Source organism: Pongo abelii, chromosome 15, assembly GCF_028885655.2.
Source record: "Pongo abelii isolate AG06213 chromosome 15, NHGRI_mPonAbe1-v2.0_pri, whole genome shotgun sequence".
NCBI classification, from domain to species: Eukaryota; Metazoa; Chordata; class Mammalia; order Primates; family Hominidae; genus Pongo; species Pongo abelii.
Window position 1 is genome coordinate 79,073,995 of NC_072000.2, and position 22,871 is coordinate 79,096,865.

At 37.0% G+C, this 22,871-nt stretch overlaps 1 protein-coding gene across 3 annotated transcripts in view; it reads left to right on the forward strand.

Moving 5' to 3' along the window:
* Positions 1-15,730, forward strand: part of YLPM1 (YLP motif containing 1) — a 75,589-nt gene extending 59,859 nt beyond the window's left edge. For 2 of the 3 annotated variants that reach the window (XM_024231466.3, XM_024231467.3), the window contains 5 exons: positions 560-640; positions 3,769-3,820; positions 8,746-8,876; positions 14,811-14,993; positions 15,319-15,730. In XM_024231466.3, the coding sequence (XP_024087234.2) occupies positions 560-640; positions 3,769-3,820; positions 8,746-8,876; positions 14,811-14,957 (411 nt within the window). In that variant the 3' untranslated portion in view covers positions 14,958-14,993; positions 15,319-15,730. Of the gene's footprint in view, positions 1-559; positions 641-3,768; positions 3,821-8,745; positions 8,877-14,810; positions 14,994-15,318 lie in introns of those variants that run through there. The other variant, XR_010137073.1, reaches the window with a different exon arrangement.
* Positions 15,731-22,871: the final 7,141 nt, after the last annotated feature.

The following is a 22,871-nucleotide window of genomic DNA, read 5'->3' on the forward strand; positions in this document are numbered from 1 at the left end:
TCCTGCCCCAACCTCACAAAGTGCTGGGATTATAGGCGTGAGCCAGGCCTGACTCTTTACTCTGCCCTTATGACCTGTCATGTAGTCAAGAAAGTTTAGTCAGTTGTACCTTTTAATGACCTCTGTAACTCATCTGCTTATTTGCATTGCTACCACTCTGGGCCAAGCCAATATCATCCCACTTTTCACTATACTTTTTCTTATATTTTGAAATTTGAATCATTGACATGTTTTTACTTGATTGGAAAAATACTCATTAAAGATTTTTAAAAGTCTAGTAATCCATAGGCATTCAAAATAGGTAACCATCTACTTAGCACTTATACTTAACTTTACAGGGAATTATACAGATGGATATTCAAGGAAAATTAAAGGCAGTAGTATCCTGTCTTTTATCAGTTCTGTTTCAAAATTTAGGGTGTTAAAAATTACTTGGTATGTAACAGTGAGCCTGTCTTGCTCTGGGCAACTGTATTCATTCCAGATCTCAATGAGGGAGTCAATATTTTGCTAAATGTTAACTCAGTCTTTTTTTTTTTTTTTTTAATGGTCGGTATAGGTAGAGATGGAAGATTTTGATGCAAATATCGAAGAACAGAAAGAAGAAAAGAAAGATGCAGAGGAAGAGGAAAGCGAACTGGTAGGAGACAGACCAACCACTTTGAACAGTGTCTCTTTATTAAAATTCTTAAAGAAGGTTTAAATTCAGATCTGTGGTCAGACAACTACTGTTGATATACACTTTAGTGGTAATAGTTTCCATAATCATCTTCAAGGAGACTTTTGGATACTCTTTATTTTTCCCCAGACCAAAAGAACCCTCTACTGTGGTGTTAAAAGAAACTTTTAACAGAGTGCTAAGAAACTTACCCTTGTACTCATCTATTTGTGGGTGGTTTTAGGGGAGTATACCTTTTAAGAAAATCAATTACATATGAAAGGGCATTCTTACATTCCAGCAGATATGTGGCACAGCCTACCCAACATATGCATAATTGTCTCTTCTTTGCTACAAGATCTGCAAATTTGAGTTCTGTCAACAGAGGCAGAAGAACTTATTGAATGGGGAGGCAGAGGGTTGCCACTGGCTGCCTAGATTTGTTCTTCTGCATTTTATCCTAAGTGACGAGGAAAAATTAAATGACTGTGTAGGCAATGGATTTTGCTTAGGCTGATTAGAGGCTTACATAGTGTGAGTTTAAAGTTTCTGTGTACCTAATGTAAAATGCTTTCGATCACACCTCTGTAGAGATGTTTGCCTTTCCCTGTCATTCAAGAATATGCAACCTGTAGAGTTACGTTGACTTTTCAGTGTTTGCTGAAGTACAGAGATTAGCAATGCCTTGGAATAGTGTTGCTTTTTAAATCCAGAATATTACTCGGTTTATTTAATACTTGAGCCCTTGCTAAAGTTGCTCCTCATATTCTTTTGAAAATGTACAAAATGAGAACTCTGATTCCTACCCCCTAGAGTATACAGAATCTCCAGGGAGTGGTCCCATTGAACCCGTGTGTGATATAGAGGACTCTTGATAAAAACTGTGTTTATATAAAGATGGTGTCAACCTCTACATTTCAAGATTTCAAATGTGGATTAAAAAATAAGTTTTAAAGTTAATGGCATTTGAGTCTCAGTATGTGTTTTTTTTAAATCTATTTTTCTTAAGTTGTATTTTGGCATATATAATTTAAAATGTAGGCAGGATATTCACTACAAGGTCCACGCTCTTCTGGAATATGGCTAATGACTTCTTTAGCCATTTGCAGCGTGTGTACTAGAAACTGATTACGTGAGAAGCCTATGATGTTTTAGCTTTCTGAAGCTCCGTCTTTCTTTTGTGGAGATTTCAGTTCAAGATATGGTTCATAACATCTGACTTGCTTAGGTGTAGGTCAAAACTTGGGAACTTTTAATTGAGTGTACTATTACTTTTTAAAGTGAAACACACTGTAATACTATATTTTTACATCAGAGTCATGGCAAGGAAGCCTTAGAATTCTACCCTGCTGGATTATCTGTTTTATTTCCAAGTGGCCTACAATTTCAAGCAATGGGAGAACAATATAGTTTAAAGGAATCACAGGATGATTCCAGCAGGGGGAAATGAATACACTTGTTTGCCTAACTTGATTATAAAACTTCTCTTAACCCATTCAAAGATGCAGAATTGAAATCTTTTGCTATTGGAGTCCATTCTAAGAGTAAAAGATGCTTGGAGAATATATTAACCAAGGGTTAAGATCAAGTTTCATACCAACCACTCAGATCATTTAAATGGAATTCTCAGTAAACCTTGCATTTTCCACTCTGCGCTAATTAATATAGCTGGATGAAATCCAAAGTTTTGTTGGTAAAGATAATCCTTTGTAGGGGATCATTGGTATGATAGTTTGTCTTCTTTAGTGCTTCAGTGAACCTAGTAGATAAAATTTATAAATATATTATTCCCGTGATGCTTAAAGTTTTCAGACGATTTTTAAGATGTAACTTGTCTTCAGTACTTTTAGCACTATCACTTCAGCATAGCTTTGTCTTGGTTTGTTCTAAAAAATGTATTTGGGTAATATATAATTTGTAATCCAAAATACTACCTAGTAAGTTGAAATTGAATTATTAGTTCTGGCTGGTAGACTAGAAATGTATGAAACCCATAGGATTATGCTCTAGTAAACTCTCACACAGAAGCTATCATCATGAAATCTTCAAAATGCTTTGTGACTTAACTTTACCTGTGTGTCAGTTTGTTTCATGAACTTGAACATTCCCAACAGTAGAGAGAGAGATTGATTCATAAAAGAAGATACTGACACCTTTGATGAATCTGTCCTATTTACTAGGTTCCAATATTAACATTGCTGTATGTTAGGTCTAATGGAAAACAGTCTAAATGAAGGTAAAGGGGAATAATGATAAATCACATGGTAAAAGCATATACTTGCTAGGTGAATAAACAGAAATGATTACTGCGTAGTTCAATAGGCACATTGGGAAATTTGAAAATCTTTTGGGAGTGACTTTGAAATAAGCCACCCAGTTATTTTATGAAATATGAGATGTAAGTTGCCAGTGGAGATTTCTGGTTTTTCATGTAAGAGGAAAACATAATTTTAAAAAACATCAGAAATAATAATCTAGTTTTCAGCTGATGAAAATGTTCTGAATTTGATTCAGTAAAATTAGCCTTTGTATGCTCTAACTGGTAAATGAATTGAGTCATTTTAAAATGAAGTTGAACTTCCTAATCGGGTAATTGGGTTAAGTGCCACCAATTCTTTTCCTTTCTTTTGAGTACTTAAAATTACTGAAATATAAAGTAACTATCTTGAAGAACACTTTTTGCACCTTATGGCTACTATCACTTGAGAATAGCAGTTGTATTTAGAAGATAACCTAGCTAGTATTACAAATTCTCTGATACTCTGAGTAATATTAATATTAGCACAGTAACTACCTGTATGTTCTTATCATATTTGCTATGCAGCTGTTGTTCAGACTACAATTGTGAGTCCTGAACGATAGCTGCCTCAAAGCGCCTTCATGATACTATCCTGAAATGACTACTCTGAAATGTGGACAGTGAAGTTTGGTGAATTTGGTCATTTAGTTTCTTCAAAGATAATGAGATTGTGTTTCCCCTAAGGATGTATTTACAGCTAGTCAGTGGAAACTGAATCCATTCCCAGTTTTAATGCTTTTCCAGTTCAAACGTGATATGCATGTATGTGTCTCTTTCTAACCCTTCGAGCTTCTCTCTGTGTACGATTTAGGGTTACATTCCGAAAAGCAAATGGGAGATGGACACATCTGAGGCAAAGCTAGGTGGGTATTTCCTTTTTCCTGTTTTTGTATGTGATACCTGATGGTAATGGTCGTAGATCTTTCTGCTATAAGAGGAACAAATTTCCTAAAACTTCTACTTGAACAGAGATTTCTGGCCTACCTTATATCTTCCAATCTATTTTGCTAGCTTTTATATCTTGTAACAAAGTGATAAGTATTTTAAAAGAACTGCTTTCAATACTATTTAAAGTTTTTAGAGTCAACAGAAATATTTGATAATTTAGCAACGAAATATTGTCACTTATAAAATCTATTATTTTATATTAATCAGAAATGTTGGTGCTGATGAGATTTCTTTTTTTAAAGAATATTTAAGTGCATCCAAAGTTAAACCTGATCATGAATACTTTAGATAATAAAAATAATATAAAGTTTAAAATTAATTAAAAGGCATTTATTTTCCTTGTATAATAAATGAGAGTTTCTGTGTAGAGAGGAGTAGATATATAATTCAGATTTTTGAGGAGCCTACTTTATAAGATTCAGTTTAAATTTTTCTTCAAATTATTAATGCCAAATTCCAAGGTAAACCAGTTTAAATGATTGTCTAAATCAGAATTTGGAGTTGCTTAATGTGAAGTTATCTGTCAAACAAAAAAGTCATACATATCCAGTGGATTCCCTCTATTATATGTTGGTGAAAACTGCAAAATATTTTTTCAGTTTTACTTCGCTTAAAGAGAACCATTTAACATGTTGATTAAGATGTATTAATAAAAATCTAAAACAATGTGCTAAGGACTTTTTGAGATCAGCCTTACTGGTGTATGAAGTATGACTATCAGTTTATATTTATTTTCCTGGTATTATACTCCAAAACTAAAGGAACCATCTAAGTATCTTAAATTGATACAGGAAGTTTGAGTCATTGAGCTGCTTCATTGCTTGGGACATGTGTTTCTGACATCAGAGGAGTGCGTTTTACATGCAGTTACATAAGCTGTGCCTTTAATTTGCCCCAACTACTTGTGTTAGTAGTTGGTATTGACTAGGTTCTGTGTTAAAAGACAGTTCCACGAACTGTATTATTACATTACTGGTATAGGTGCTTTGTTGTCAAGTCTAAAAGATTTTTTTTTAGTTTATGTCATGTGAAAATTATATGTGGTTTTTGACATATTCTTCTAGTAGTCTTCCCTCTGTGGGAAATCTTAATAATAACCAATTGTCATCTTCCAGAGACCCTTAAAGCACTTATGTGTTTAAATGCAATTAAATATGTGGGAAAATAAAAATTACAAAATACTTTTAAAATAATAATAATGCTTTAGTTCTGCTTATTTCGACGTTAGATTAACTCTCTGTGAAGTTCTGTACGTTAGAATGACCCATAATATGCCAAGATCATTTCTCTCTTCTGGTTCTCTTAAATATTGATTATCCTTTAGGGCAAAGAGAGATCATAAATAAAGATAGTTAAGGGGAATGTAAAAGTGATAAATATTAGCTTAACATGTAATCTCTAGAGGCCTCATGTAATACATGATCTGGGATAATGCTGTTTTAAACTCAAGCCAGTCCATCTTTTACTTTTCTTTGTTTTTAAAAGGAAAAGGGAATTTAGTTGTGATGATTATTCAAGAATATATATTAATATTGATATTTCTTGGAATTTCTGGAAAAAATTCTGGCCCGTCTACCATTTGCTTCTCAGAAAAAAACATTTTATACAAATTTTCAGTTTTAAAGACAGAATAGTAGACAATGAATTCCAGAAATGGATTTTTTAAATAAACCATTTCAATGAAAGGCACTGAAGATCTGGTAATAAATCTAGGAAATAAATTTTAACATATTTGCAGTCGGGTTTTTATTATTTTTTAACAAGAGTGACAGTGATGTTGTATATAAGGACTTGTATCTTGCACCACTGTATTGAGAGCTAATCCCACCACAGGGGAAGGCAAATTTAGTGTGCATTCTTGAAAGTGCTTAGTACTTTGAGGTTGGTCCATTGAGCAAACTGAGAAGATTCTTCTATAAAACATGAGGATCTTGTGTCGGATCTTGTAGCCTATTTATGTTGCCTTCCTTATCATAACAAATTTAATATAATTTGATTACCAAGTACAATTTATTTTTCTGAGTACTTTACCAACATTCTCCAATTACTCTTGGAAAATGATTATACTGGGTGGAAATGTATTAAGTTTTAGCAGTGTCACATGTTGAGCGAAAACAGTTGAATCTGAAACAGGAATTTTGATTCACAAATGAGTCTGCCAGTGAGAACATACTTACCTATAGTCTTTCAAGCAGCTGGTTAGATCTTATTGCAGATTCTTGGTCTATGCTCATTAAGTATAGTACACAGTTCAGCCTGTGCCTGAATGTTAAATTGGAAGTGATGTGATTTTAGAACAGTTCAGAACAGGCCTGAGCTACCTCTGGCATGGTTGTTGAAGGCTGCCTGTGGCCCACCTTCAGTCCCACCAGACTGGTTCTTCCCTGCTGGGACACAGGCATCCTAATGCAAGGGTGGATTGTTACTTGCCACATCAGGTGCTGGGATTCAGCATTGAAGCTACTTAAACTCCAGTGACATGATTTTAGTTTCTCATACTGTGAAGCTAGAATATTTGAGACTGTTACCATCCTAATTTAGGTTTCTTCATATAAAGTACTTTTGCTTTTCTCATCTCAGTGTCATTTGTCTCTACTCTTGAGTTGTATATTGGTTTTCTACATGTCAGACAGATTCATCTCTTCAGAGTTGGAATATAATTATTATTTGTATAGGTGCATAATCTTGTATGTTTACTTTGAACAGATTTTCAGAAATACCATTTACATTTAGAAAATACATAGCTGTATCTAAGGAATTTTTCTGTTGTGCTATAATACATACTGTTTCAAATATGTGGTAAAATTCTGTGACCTGCCATATTGGATTTAAAACTTCATCTTCATCTTAAAACTTCATGTTTTGAAATCTCTGAAAATCATTAGTGTGCATGTATTGAACACCAGTCTTTATTCTGTAATTAACACCCCAGATTTCTTTCCCCTCACCTTATGCCATCCATCTGTGTGTTTGGTTTCCAGTATGCCATGTGGAAGAGGTGTGAGCCTTTCTTCAGCCCAAGAAGGAAACTTTAAACATATTTGCACAATAAAATTTCAAATTAAACATTTCAACAAGGGTGCTCAGACTAGAAATACATGCTCTTCTGAAATGCCATGTTGCAACTGTAACTCCTGTCATACATATCCAGTGTATGAGGAAAAGTTCTTGCAGTTTTCACACTGCCCTTCTGTATTGCTGCCTGGCTGTGCTCTGTTGTTGGAACTGAAATATGAAATTTTTACTTTGAAGTATGTTAATGTCAAAGTTGATCGTATTAAGTTTGGAAATCCTTTGAGGTTTATCTAATAAGTGTGTTGGAGCTTCTTTCTCTTCTGGTAATACTGTACCCTGTTGAACCAAGAACAGTTTTATTGTTTGTGGGACTTCATTGGTTTTCTAATACCATAACCTGTGTCCCTGTGCAGTCAGGGGGTCACTTCTTTTAAGATCATGTATAATACGACCCGTCATATACACGTAGATAGAGCCATTTGGTACAGCATGTGATTCCAGAGATTAGAAGACTGGATCTGTGGAATCCATACATGTTAAAATTTTGCCAAAATGAGATGATTAAAATTTTTGTGAGTTTTATAAACTGTTGCAGTTTGCCTTACTGATTTTTCAATGATAATCACTTTTATGGGAAAGGGGCTTAGGAACAAAAAACTTTGCCAAGAATGCAAAATCTTACTGGTTTTTAAAGCTTGTAACAGTTAGTTGTGTGTAAAACTTTTATATTTGAAACGTAAACTCACCCTTTCTGCCACTGCTTTCATTGCACTTTTCATACCAAGTTCTCTCCAAGGTGGTGTCTAAAAGATTTTTATTATATACAGTCTTTATGGAATTCAATGAAGTGTGGTTATGCTGTGTTTCTGAAGTTTTTAGGCTTTTCTTCATTGGCCTGCCTAATACTAGTGTGTTTCTTTAACTTCAGATGATTCAAAAGTTTAGTGCTTCATTGTAGCAAAAAATGTATATAACTCATAATATCCTACATGTAGTATTCAAAATCAATTATTAATAACCAATAAAAGACTCAACACATTTTCATTGCGTGTTCTTCTTTAAGACACCTAAACTCATATCTCATAATTTCTGAATCCGCAATCCCTATTCATTAATTGATTACAGTTTTTGAGTTGTTGGAAAGCCTAGCCCCCTCAGATTCAGGGTTCAAAAAGAATTACCAGGTCTGGTAAAATTGTCTGACTAGCCCTTAGCCTCAGAATGGTCAACTTCATAGTATAAGCAAAGAAAGTGGTGATCTCATATAGTCAGCTTATTCATGAACATTAATTCATGGTGAATGCACTCACAGCAACCAAAATCCAAAAAAAAAAACCTGTTCATCTAAAACCTTAAACGCTAGCTTGGCTTATTAAGTTCTTGGTACTACCTGCTTTTCATATGACACAGTATCAAACATGATTGCAGATGAAATGGGTGGTGTTAATATTGTGTTAAAGAAAAAAAGAATGGAAGACACTGTCTAGAAAAGCCCAACTTTGCATTTGCCATCAGAACATGAGAGCTGTGGTGGGTGGGAGGACAAGGAGGCCAGGAGCCAAGTGCCTTTTCTTGCCTTGCCCATATTTGCTCTTAAACCAACATCATAAACATAATGGCTACCAGTGTGAATACCAAACAATGGAAATTGCACAGAACTTGATATTATCTCAGCCAAGAAGATAGTTTGGATCTGCAAGTGATGCTGCACTCAAAAATGTGGATATGCCCTCTGAAAGCGTTCCAGCCTTCTTTTCCCCTGTGTGTGTGTCGTGTGCAAACTCACACTCTTCCTTAATGCTACGGCTCTGTGTTTGTCCCTCAGACAAGTTGGATGGCTTGAGGACTGGTACTAAAAGGAAACGTGACTGGGAGGCCATTGCCAGCAGAATGGAGGATTATCTTCAGCTCCCCGATGATTATGATACTCGTGCTTCTGAGCCTGGGAAGAAGAGGGTAAGAGACTTTGTCAATAACTGCCAACAAATGAAGGGCCCATTTAGGCATCTGGTTTTAGGAAGTTACAGGCAGATAATCACATGGATGCTATTTTTAGAATGATTTCGTTTACGCTGTGTCATGTATCCCAAGAAGGAGTCAGTCATACCTTATAAATTATCTCATCAAAATGTACAAGTAACTTAAAAAATTGGAGAACAGAACCTCACATGGCTAGCACGTTGTCAACCTTAAAGGCATTGGGAGTGGCCAGTCACTTGTGCCATTTTGTCATGGGGCAAAAAAAGCCGGGTACAGAGTAGGGTATTGAGATAACCTGTGGAATTTCTTAATGGATGGGATGTAGAGGGTCCAAAGGTAGATCAAGGGTGACCCCTTGGTACTCTGGCCATGAACACTGCATGTGTGTGGTACCATTTAGTGAGAGAGAAAACTGGGGGAGTCATAGGTCATAATTTTTGGAACTGAGAGAAATAATTTAAGTTCTGTGAGAGAAATTCTAATTTTTCTTCTAATTAAGTTAGAAATATAAGTGAAAATGTCAAAATGACTGTTGGATTTATTGGTATAAAACTCACCAGAGAGATCAGACTGAACTAACAAATTTCAGGAAATGGTATTTAAAACCATGGGACTGAATGATCTTGCCCAAGGAAAAAGTATAAATGGAAAATGTAATAGGACACCAGACTCCAAAATTTAGTTTAGATAGAGGTATTTCAAGAAGAAAAGAGTATAGTCAGTTTTTAAATGATGCAGAAAAGACAAGTAAGTTTGGAACAGATAAATGGCTGCTAGATGTTGGCACCATGGAGGTCACTGATGATTGTAGTTTGTCATCAGTCTACAGTGATGAGGCGGCAGAAACCAGTTTGGAGCAGATTAAAGAATGAATAAGAAATGATGAAGTACAGTACAGCATATATAGGCAACTTTTTGAAGTTTTGCTGTGAAAGGGAATAGAGAAATGAAGCTAGGACATTAGATAGTCTTTACATAAATGTTGAATTCAATAAAAGTGATAGATGTGTATATCCTTTAAAACAAAATAAAGCAAAGGGATCGTATTGTATATACTGTTCTGTACAAGTCTTTTTCAGCTAATCCATCTTGATCTTTCTATATAAGCATATACAGAACTAACCATTCTTTTTAAAGGGCTACTTGGTGTCCCGTTGTTTGGTTGTACAATCAGTTATTTAACTAGTCCCTTTGTGATAGTCCGTTTGCGTTGCTATAAAGGAATACGTGAGATTGGGTAATTCATAAAGAAAAAAGGTTTATTTTGGCTCACTGTTCTGCAGGCTATACAAGAAGCATGGTGCTAGCATCAGCCTCCTGGTGAGGCCTCAGGAAGTCTTCAGTTACGGTGGAAGACAAGAGGGGAGCCAGCATGTGACATGGCGAGAGAGGAACCAAGGGGAGGGGGTCCCAACTCTTTTTAACAACCAGATCTCACATGAACTCAGAGTGTGAACTTGCTCATTACCATCAGGAGGGCACCAAGACATTCATGAGGGATCCTCCTCCATGACCCAAACACCTTCAGTATTGGGGATTACAATTCAACATGAGATTTGAAGGGGACAAACATCCAAACCATAATGTGTTTACTGATGGATGCTTACAGTGTTTCCATTTATTGCCAGTACAGATGTGAAGGTTGTGGTGTGTATGTCTCTCTTTACACACTTACATGCAAGTAATTGCCTGTTTTTCTACACTTCGACCAGCAGTGCTGTTATCAGACTCTTTTAACTTTTGACAATCTGATACGTGAAAAAAAATAGTGTCTCATTTTTCATTTATTTACTTAAGAATGAGGTTGTGCATCATTTATCTTTATGCATCATTTCTTTGTATTTCTTTCTTAATGAATTTTCTCAGTGCCTTAGTGTGCTTAGTGTACTTTGTAATGGGCATCATTACAAAGAATCCAGGTTTCGAAGCTTTTTAAAATACCGCAGATACTCCAAAGCCTGCCCTTGTCTGTGTAGCTTCAAAGGATGGGTAAGGGAGAGCCCACTGCCATTTGCACCCAGCATCACCAAAGGATTGCTTATAGTGATACCTCTTACTACAGTTTTAAGGCTGGAGCCAACAGAGGCAGAAGTGGCCCTTCCTTGAAAATAATAAAGTGTAGTTCTGGTAACAATGAGTAATCTAAAATGAGAAATATTTTCTCTGTTTTTACTCAGGTAACTGTCACTGTCTTCACTGAGGAGTATGTAATCCCATGCAGTTTATTTTGTTAGGTTGGGTGACCAAAGAGAACTGAGTGGTGCACATTCCAGTTCTTTAAAGTTGCTCCTCTTTAACTCTCCTCCCCTGCCTTATACCTTGACTTCGGATAGTTTTTAACTCTTGAACCACTTACCAAAACCAACATTAGAGCACAAGGAGATCCTACAGGTAGCAAAGAATACAGAATGCTGTACATTACTCATTCCTTCTCTGGGGTTTCTTTGTTTCTGTGATTCAGCTTGTTACAGATATCAGGTGGGTTCTTGGGATTAACTTCCTCTATAACGAAAAGGTGGTTCTGTAGAGTTGGTTATGTTAGAATTTTGCCTAAATGGCTAGGCTTTAAAATATAATTTACTTTTTAAATGTTTGCTTGCTTGGGTATAAAATGGTAGCTTACTTGGACTTTAATTTGTATTTCTTTGATGGCTATGGAAGGTGAACATTTCCCTTGTTTGTCTGCTGAATTTGTGTATTTTAGAAATATTTACAGTGACAGTGGATGAAATATAAGTACCTCAAACCTTTGAGTGCTAGTCAAGATTTTTCTGTATTATAACAATTTTATTTTTACAGGAAAAAACCACAGCAAAAATGTCGTAAGTCTCAAAAGTACCTCTAGGAAAATTAAAAGGGACACTGACATTCAAGAAGCCATTTCAAGCTGAAAGTCATTATTGTGCTCCTTACATTTTTAGTGGTTCGGTAATCATTTATTCATTCCATATGTCGAATGTCTTTGTACAAAGTCTATGAATGAGTGCTCTTAAGGAGCTGACATCCAGTGGAGGAATTCAACATGTAAATAAATAATTTTACTATAGCATCAGTATAAATTAGAGATATTAACAAAATACAATAATTTCCAAAATATTTTAATTCCAACTTCATTTGTTTTTTGTTTTTTATTTTTGAGACAGAGTCTCACTCTGTTGCCCAGGCTGGAGTGCAGTGGCGTGATTTTGGCTCACTGCAACCTCTTCCTCCCAGGTTCAAGCCATTCTCATGCCTCAGCCTCCTGAGTAGCTGGGATTACAGGCACCCACCACCACGTCCGGCTAATTTTGTTTGTATTTTTAGTAGAGACGGGGTTTCGCCATGTTGGCCAGGCTGGTCTCAAACTCCTGACTTCAGATGATCTGTCTGCCGCAGCCTCCCAAAGTGCTGGGATTACAGGCGTGAGCCACTGTGCCTGGCCTAATTCCAATGTTAAAATCTTGAGCATTTATTCGCAAACATACTACTCATTTCAAAAACAACTACACACTTTTTCTTCTAATCCTACATTCTTTATTTTATCTGAGTTTAAAACTTAGAATTTAAACTGTAGATTTAAAAGTAGCAAGGTGAGATTGATCGGTATATTTAACTATGTGCTGAGGATGCCGTGGGAATGGATTTAAATTTGCTGTGGGCTGTTTACTTTTTCTTTGTTCAATGAGCCTTACCATATAAGGGGCAAACTGTGGCCACTGAACAAAGAAAAAGTAACCAGCCCACAGCAAATTTAAATCCATTCCCACGGCATCCTCAGCACAGTAGTGTGTTTTCACATAAATGCCCAAGACTTAGTTCGTAATGATCTTTCGCTAAAATGTGTATCCTTGATCCAGGTGGAGCTGAGAGAATATATATGAATTAAATTTAATTAATTAATTTATTTATTTATTTATTATTGAGGTAGGGTCTCTCTGTCACCCAGGCTGGAGTACAGTGGTGTGATCTTGGCTCACTGCCACTTCTGCCTCCCAGGCTCAAGCAATTCTCCCACCTCATCCTCCCTAGTAGCTAGGACTTCAGGCACCCACCACACACCATGCCCAGCTAATTTTTGTATTTTTAGTAGAGACACGGTTTCGCTATGTTGCCCAGGCTGGTCTCGAACACCTAGGCTGAAGTGATCTGCTGGCCTCGGCCTCCCGAAGTGCTGGAATTACAGGTGTAAGCCACTGTGCCTGGCTGTATATATGAATTAATCAAAATAGGTACTTCAGCATTGATGAGCAGAATGCCCAAAGATTTTTCTATATTGAAGCCCACATTATTTATTAGGCTTCTTATTAAAGCCCATGAAAGACATTGAGCCATAGGTTTTCTATACACTAAAAACGTACTTTCTGGAAAGTCAGATGTTACCAGTTTCTTCCCACTGCTATTACTTTGGCTCCTCCCTTTGACCAGGTGATACTGTTAGAAGCCTAGTTATTTCATTGCCAGTCATGCAAATGGTAATTAGTGTACATTAGAGCAATAATGCATTCCCAGGTTCAGTGTAAAGAGCATGTTTTTTCCGTGCTCTGGTTCTCTCTCCTTGTCACAGATAATAAATCACAAGCCATGTTTAAAATACATTCTCTGCAGTCTTTGATACTGTGTAGTGCAAGCAACAGATTCATAGTTTGTTTCTTTTTAAGAATCTGAACTTTTATAGAATATGTATATCTCCATATACTTTTAAAAACATATTAACATAATATGTGACTGGGCATGGTGGCTCATGCTTGTAATCCTAGCACTTTGGGCGGCCAAGGCAAGAAGATTGCTTGAGCCCAGCAGTTTGAGACCAGCCTGGGCAACATAGTGAGACTCTTGACTCTAAAAAAAAAAAAAAAAAAAAAAAATTACAAAAATTTTTAAAAAGCATAATATGTAAGAATATATATATTTTAAAAATCAGAATACCAATAGGAAATATCCCTGATCCATGTATTTGTAGTTGTAATCTTGCCATGAATTATATCAGTTGAGTCTGTTTCTTGGTCTCTTTATCTCATGAATGAAAGTAATAATACCAGCTTACTGTTTTCTCTAAGATTAAATTTCAAGAAATATTTTTGTGTAGAGATAAATAAAATTCAGTTATTGATCTAGGGTGTTGATAGTCTGTTAGGGAAGACAGATCTATAAGTGGATAATTATAGCACAGTGTGAAAGTTCAAAAGCAGACATATCAAAATCCAGAAGTTAACTGTGGGAAGCAGTGATTATTTGATTGGCAAAGGAAAAAGGGGTAAGTCAGGGAAGGATGACTAGACTCATGCCAAGTGGATAAGGTTAGGGAAAAGACATTTCAGGAAGAATGACTAGTACATATATGCAGAGTTATAGAGACATGAAATGGTGCGATGCACTCTGAGTGCTAGAAGGAAGTCTGTATTGTTTGTATAAAATGCCATAGGCACTGGCCAGAGATGTTGCAGGAAAGTGTAGCTGGGGCCAGATCAAGAGGGACCTGAGTTCTTGGACTTTGCCTGGTAGGTAGGGGAAGGAGTTAAAGCAAATGAGTCACAACTGTGTGTTTTAGGAAGATCACTCTGACAGCATGAATCTGGAGGGGGTGAGTACAGACAGGAAGACTAGGTAGAGATTAGTGCTTTGCTTTCAGGTGAAAAAAAAAAATGAGGTCAGTGAATTATTAAATAAAAAGGAATGGCAGAGGAGAAAGAGAGGACAGGATTGAGCTGAACTGTTCAGGAGCTGGAATGGTTAGGACTTGGATTGTCCAGAGAGTTTTCTCTCTGTGACTTAAAATATATGGCTTTTCCCAGTTTTCCTGGGTTAGTTTTTAATTTTTTAAACTTGCGATTTCAAATGAGTCATTCTACCCCTTAGACTGTCCAGAGAGGGAGGGGGCTCTTTGCATATTTATTTTTCCTAAAGCTCAGCCTAATACTGTGTTCTTTTTAGGTCAGATGGGCAGACCTGGAAGAGAAGAAGGATGCAGATAGGAAAAGGGCCATAGGTTTTGTGGTCGGACAGACTGATTGGGAGAAGATCACAGATGAAAGTGGTCACCTGGCTGAAAAAGCCCTCAATCGAACCAAATATATATGAGACTTAGTTTTTGAACGGAGTCATTATTCCTCTAAGGTGAGAGTACACAGTCATATAAATAGCCTACTGTGTGGTTGCTTCAAAGGGTTTGAGATAAAGAAGACAGCATATTTTGCTAAAAATGCTCTCTTCTCGTGTTATTTTATAGTTCTGAAAGAGTAAGTATGTACTAGTTGTTAACATTTACAATACTGTTAGAAAAGGAAGCCATTTTCTGCAACCTGGCTCACTTATAAAAATAAAAACCTTGAGAAAAACTTATTCTATAGATTTGGGAAGGACTGAAATGATGTTATACTAAGGGCTACTGAACTTTTTGCCTGTTCTTTCCAGGTGTGACAGCCTTTTCTTTTCTTTCCAGGTGGTTCGCTTTGAGGTGGTCTGAAGCCAAGGCCTCACGGAGCTTCTTTGTGTGTCACCTTGCTTCCACGTTTCAGTTCTTGTTTTGTTTCTACTGCTTTAGTTTTTTTTAAAGTTCTCCAGTGTCCCCAAGAGGTATTAGAATCTTGCTGTACCCAAGCAAGATGTTAATTTTTCTTTTAACTGTTTTGGGGAGGGAGGGAGTGATAGCTTAACTGCTGAAGCCAGGCGGGGGTCTGCTGGAGGATTCCAACTGAGAATATTTCCTCCACTGTACAATGTCACAGACTGTCATCATTGCTTTGTGGCTGTTTCTGTTTTTTACTGTATGTAACTGGTAGCTGATTGTACTAGGATTAAAAACAATAAACTTTCATGATAAAGCCGATGAGATTCATGGGCTATACAGCATGGGCCCTTTTCTCTTGTTTTCTGAATTTTATTTTTAATTGCTTTTTAAATATGGTTATGTCCTAATTAAATGCTAGCTGAACATCCCAAAACCTCTTTTTCATTGAATATTATATGGCTCAATGATTCCGTAGCACATGTTGTAAAACACAGGGTTCAAATGATGTTCAAAACACTCGTCTTTGTTGTATAGCTGATTTCTCTATCTTTGTGTCTTGAAGACTGACAAACCAAATTCAAATATTCATCAGTTCCCTGGAGCATATCCATTCTGTAACGTGATGCTTTATTTAAAAATTTTTTTTGATCCTCTCTGTTCTTCCCTCTCTTCTTTCCTTCCTTCTTCTTTTCACTTTCTGCCTTTATGCTATGTTAGGTTTTTATTTTTTCCTGATCTGACTTTGAATCCTGGTAGACAGAACTGATGTATTCCGTGGAACTCAAGCTTGTTGCCTTCATTTGAACTTGAATTGTGGATTTTTAAATGAAGATTGCAGGGAAAGAGTATAAAGATGCAGAGCACTCTGGCATGTAACCTTTAAGCCTGTCAGGTTTTCAAGTTCTTGCCAGATTGTTCATTACTGGAAAGCATGGCCTTCTGCACAGAATTTCCTCTCTTGTGGTTAATACCAGGTGGAACCCAGAAACATACAGAGATAAAACCCAAATATTATTTTTATTTAAACACAGAAAAGGGACTCTTCCCATCCTGCAAAGAAAAAAGTCATCTTTTAGCATGAAAGAAGATGAGAGAGCCTTCTTCCTCAAGCAGCATTTGCATTTTGTAATCCAACTCAGCAATTTGTAAATGTGTTCACTGAAGACTTCAATATTTTGAAATATTCTCTTTCAGGCCACAGATGAAAATCCTTTACTTTTATGACCTACATTAAAGACTGTATGAATAGAGCTAATAGTTACTAGCATTTGAATAGTATCACTTTGGGTTCAACAAATTGATATTATAGTACTGAATACCCCTAATTTAATGGAAATTCTAACAACTTTCTGTACTTTTATCTGCCCTGAAAATCTGAATTTTTAAGCAAAAGAGACTTTAAGTTCATTAACAAGTCAATATTGAATGTATAAATTGCTACATAAAATAACTTCCGCTGTTTGTAGTATTTAATAAGCTATTTTGATTGCTTATTGGCCTACAATACATTTCTGTGTACTGACCTTTCTCAGCAGCCTTTATTATGTTAAGTGAAGACATGTCGCAAAAATAGCCAAATAGAATTATTGTTTGTACAAAGACTCATTTACTACTTTCGAAAGCCACCCAGTGCCTATTATCAAAAACAAAACTTCCATAATGTGTTCTCTAGTTCAGACGAAATGGAGGCCGATATGTTCTTCTGCAGGATGCTTTATTTCAGTTGTCCTTAACCTTGTGATGTTCTAACTGACAGTAGTCAGAATGCCAGTGAAATTAGTGGTGATTATCCGTGAATCACTTGGAATCATGGGTAATTTTGCGTATGTGTGTTTTCACCTTACAGCCATGGCTTTATGTCTGTGCTTTTATACCAGGGCAGGGTGGGGAGCTGGGGAAGAGTTAACATAGTCAGAAACGGCCTCTGCCAGTTTTCAGAAGATATAGATTATGTGACCTTAGAGAATGAACATAGAGTGCTCTTACTTTAGAAAACGGGTATAACAACCTTCATGCAAGGAGATTAATGAAAAAAGATTTGGCACCAAAAAGAGTAATAGAGACAGCCAGTTGATAATTGATTTTGCTAGTCCAATGTGGGACTTAACAAAATTCTTGCACTTACATTACTACTAGAAGCAGTATAGTATAGGAAGTCCAAGGTATCTTGAAGAAGAAATTTGGTGTGGGTAGAAAATGCCATATTTTAAGTTTGTTAAGAGGTGTCCTGGAAATGCAGAGGACCAATCTTGGATTCCATTGTTTGCTAGCATTTTATTTTAATTTTATTAACATTGTTTGTTTTCTCTTAGAAAGTTGCTGGTTTTAATCATATGAGTTTTATTTTAAATCTTTTGTGGTGTCATGTTACTTAAAATAATCTTATGTTGGGAAAGGTTTCTGATACCTTGGTGGGTATTTCAGCTTTTTTTTTTTTTTTTTTTGTCAGCTCTGTAAAGGATGATTTCAGACATTTTAAACTAAAAGTGAAATCTCTCACTTAAGTGATCCAACTTTACTTGTAAACTTCCTGTGTGAGGAATTCAGTAGATGAGACCCAGAAATTTTTCTGTTTGAGAATATTTAAAGTGCCATATTTGAAATATTCAGGGACCGATTACAGAAATCAGAAGCCATTAATAATAATACAGAAGTAGTCTATTGACAGTTGATCCATATAATTTTCTAGAAGTTTGAATTTGATTCAGATATCAGTGTTCAATCCAGAAGTTTATTGACAAAGATAAAATCTTAAATTTTCTGGTTGGATTTATTTTCCTCGTGAAAGAGTTTTGATCATCGAGCAAACCAGAGTAGGTGCCATCTCATCTGGAGATCAACTATTACATTTTTTATTGGATTGACTAAGAATCTCAACTGAGGTTTTCTTATTTTTAGGCCCCTCAGTTTTTGTATTAAGTATTTTATCCTGCTAACTGTGCAAATTGCAGATATTTTGGTAAAGGTGTCTAGAGCCTGGCTTAATTCCTAGGATTATAAAAGTAACAGATTCTCAGCTGAGGTAAGTTTTACTAAGCCATAGAAGGAGAATGATTTCTCATTTTTAGTGTTCACAGACCCTAATACAAGTTCAGGTTCTTCTCCTAGAAGCTGTATGACCTTAAGCAACTTTTTTTTTTTTTTTTTTTTTTTTGAGACAAGGTCTCACTCTGTTACTCAGGGGCTGGAGTGTAGTGACGCGATATAGCTCACTGAAGCCTCAAGTTCCTGGGCTCAGGTGATTCTCCCATCTCAGCCTCCCAGGTAGCTGGGACTACAAGGGTGCCCCACCACACCCAGCCTTTTTTTTTTTTTTAAGAGACTGGTTTTTGCCATGTTTCCCAGGCTGGTCTTGAACTCCTGGGCACAAGTGATCGCCCATCTCAGCCTCCCAAAGTGCTGGGATTATAGGCGTGAGCCACCGTGCCCGGCTGAAATATTTTAACCTATCTGAGCTTCAGTTTCCTGCCTATAGAATGAAAATAACAAAACACACCTATTAAACATTGAGATAATGCGTGTAAACTACTTGGCACAGTACTGAGCACATAGTAAAAGCTCAAAAATCAGTAGTCATCATCGTTACTTTTTCACTTGTTCTCACGTGTTCTTTTTGAAATTAAAAATATCCAGCTGGCTTGAAGACAGTTGTCACGTTTTATAGTCAGCTATCATAGACTGAGCTATGTCGTATGTAATAGTACAGTGTGTTGAAAGAGTAATTATTCAGAAGCATTTTCAGGTAACCAGTAACATTGATTTTCAGAACTAGTATGGAGGCTTGAGAGGCTCAGGTGTAAAAGGTAATTTAGTACTTAGAGGGGGTTGAGTAGTAACAGAAAGTAGTTGCCAGACCACAGGTATAAACATAGGTGAGGGCACAGAATCATTGATTTGCCTTGATTTTCACATATTCAAGAAGAAAGTAACTTTGTGAATAAATAATGCGTTCATAAAGGTATAAAACTCAGGAGGTTCAAGTGTCCCATTCATCTTAACCCTCAGCCTCCCACGACTCCATCTGTAGAGGCAACCAGTGTTAATTGAGAAAAATTATGTGGATAAACATTAAGTATTAGTGTTTTTACCTGGTTTTTGTATACACACTACCTTATTTTTCCTTTACCAGTATGTTTTAGAGGTCATTCAGATCATATATAAAATATTCACATTTTCTTTCCCCCCCCACCTCCCTCTTTAGTTTTCCAAATGTACCTTCATAATATAAAGAGGTTTACTGAAAAAATTCAGAAATTGTTTCAACTGCATCTCTATTCTTTTCATGGCATGGAATATATGGTATGGGTATATTTGTATACAATTCTTTCATATATGTAGGTTGGTGTAACCACCCTGCACCTTTCTCCTAGTCCCCCCAACCCCACCATCTCTAACCCTTGGCAGCCACTAATCTGTTCTCCATTTTTATAATCTTGTCATTTAAAGAGTGTTATAAATATGAAGTCATACAGTATGTAACCTTTTGGGATTGGCATTTTGGCTTTTTTCACTCAGCGTAATTTTCTTGAGATTCATTTAAGTTGTTATGTGTGTCAATAGCTTATTCCTTTTTATTGCTGAGTAGCTTTCCAACTCATTCTCTTTTGCAGCTGCAGAATATTTTATGTCTTTACTATCATTTTAACTTACAGAGTCTCTATTAATGGGTATTCATGCTCTCGTTTGCTGTTGTAAATTATGAATTTCATATATACTCAGTCATTCTGCGGCTTCCTGTACTTGCCTGATTTCTAGCAATGAAGGAAAATACCGATGGCATGATTTCATAGACATACTCAAAGGATGACAAGCACTTAAGGACCAGCACAGCACAGCGGTGAACTATCAAGACAGTATGACAGTAATGAGATGACGAAGGCACATCTTGTTTCCTGGAAAATTCTGCATGACAGGAGTCTGACATGACGAAGGCACATCTTGTTTCCTGGAAAATTCTGCATGATAGGAGTCTGACAAAGCAAAGAACCATGATGTGTCTTAGAGAACCAGAATGGCCAGAGACTCTGATGATCCCCTGGTCCACACGTGACTGAGAGTTAATACCTTAGGTCACTGTTCTCAGAACCTGGATATTTATATGCACGTGCACCTCAGTGACTGGTCCGTTCTCAGTTTTCAGGTCCATTGCTTTCACATTTCAAATAGTCAAGGAGCATCTTTATGACTGGGGCTGAGCTTCTGCATTCATGTACAGCCCTCTGCCTGCCAGCAGTGCCTTGCATTTGTGATCCTACAAAGAGCCTGTGGACTTAATGGTTTACTGTATAGGGAAAGGCTTGACTTTATGTCTTCTACTTAAGAAGCTTGAACTTTTTACCAAATATTCGTACTCCTTTTCCTGAAAATACTGATCTAGGCTACAGATCCATCTCTTACCATATTTGAAAAATTCTAATAATATCTTCTGCCATAACTTGAAATTCCACTCTCAGATCTGTTATTTCTGACAGTGAGTTTGTATTTCTCAAGTAGATATGTCTGATGCTTATTTCTTTTACAGTATCTGGCTCAGTGCATGGCTCATATATCTGTAGAGTGAGTAAATACAGGGAATGTTTCCTATGTGTATGGCAAGGGTCACAGACTCAGGCGGGTAACACATGAGCAAGGCAGAGGGTGGAGACTGGTAAACTAGACAACTAGATAGGTCAGGTCAATCGGGAGCAGCACCTGCTCAGCCATAGCAGATTGTGGCCATGTGGGGATGTAGGTCTCACATTGCCAGATTTCCTGGGTTTTCAACAAATAGTGAAAAATCTGGATTTTTATGTGAGATCTTCCAATATTTCAGCATCAGGTTCTTTTTGTTTGTGAGTGCTTTGGCCCTCACAGCCTGCCTGCCACATCTGACTTGTGGGCTGCCAGCTTGAAACCTTTGATATTTAGAGAAGTGGTTAGACCTTAGAGTTGGTTCTGGTGAGATCCTTCTTGTTTTACAGATGAGGTTTCTGAGACTGAAAGAAGGGAAGTGACTTGCTCAAAGTCTCACTGTTACTCAGTGGCAAAACAAGACTAGAATTTGGGTTTCCTGGTCCATAACCTGGCACTTTGTTTTTTCTTAACTGCAATACCTCCTTTATGAGGACCTTCATAAATTCTAGGGTGGCGAATTCTCCTTTATTTTGTGTGTCGTGTGCAAGTGGACATGTGTGTATTTACTAAACTCTGTGGACCTGGAAATACATTCTGATATGACTATCAGGAACAATGTGATTACTTCTGAAACCAACTTCCTTAAACTCTCACAAGTATAAGGTAGCTATACACCTAGGATCCCTCTTAAACGCTTACTACTTAGTTGGGTAATTCTCATGAATAACAGAAGCTTGAAAATTAACAGAGTATTGGATTCAGTGATTGTACAAGAGCAGTGGAGTTTTCTCCACAAAGTAGAGAAAATCATTTGTGTATTTTTGTGCAAATAGCTTACAGAAGTATTAATAATTTTGTTTTCTTTAATTTGTAATTTCTTACGTAACTCGTCCATTTGCTTTCACTCCAGTGATGAGCATCTTACCTGCTTCACTTGGTAGTGCTCCATTCCTGATCTTTTTAAGGACAAATTCATCAACTTGGCGTTAAAGTCTGTCAGTAACATGATCCCAGCTACTTCTCCAGATTCCTCTTGCCCTGTCCTTACTACATGTGCACTACACTGCAGCCGCACTGTGTGACTTATTCCCTGGGGTTTCTATTGTTTCTGCCTTCCTTTTCTCATCCTTTAGATAATATCGTTATTGGCTGGGCACAGTGGTTCACACTTGTAATCCTAGCACTTTGGGAAGCTGAGGCAGGCAGATCACTTGAGCCCAGGAATTAGAGACCAGCCTGGGCAACAAAAATCTCGGCTGCAGTGAGCTGATACTGCTGTCCAGCCTGGGCAACAGGGTGAGACTTCATCACAAAAAAAAAAAAAAAAAAAAAAAGCCAGGCACGGTGGCTCATGCCTGTAATCCCAGCACTTTGAGAGGCCGAGGCAGGTGGATCACGTGAGGTCAGGAGTTTGAGACCAGCCTGGGCAACATGGTGAAACCCCATCTCTACTAAAAATATAAAAATTTTCAGCTACTCGGGAGGCCGAGCCAGGAGAATCACTTGAACCCAGGAGGCAATGACCCAAGATTGCACCACTGCACTCCAAGCTGGGTGACAGAGCAAGACTCCATCTCAAAAAAAAGATTGGTGGTGGGGGAAACTGTCCAAAGGCCCAGCTCACATGGTACTGCGTCCCTGAATCTGTTCCTCATCTTGTTCCCTCCCAGCTCTCACAGGCTTTGTTTGTACATGTCCTACCATCTTCTCTTAATTTGCCTTTCTAGTAGAGTAGCTTATATATCTTCCCCCCCATCCCTACCCACTTACATTCAAGCTCCTAGAAGGTGAGAACTATGTTTTACTCATCTTCCATCCTTGTAACACATAATATGCAGTATCTGTTACATATAGTTGCTACTCAAGAAGTA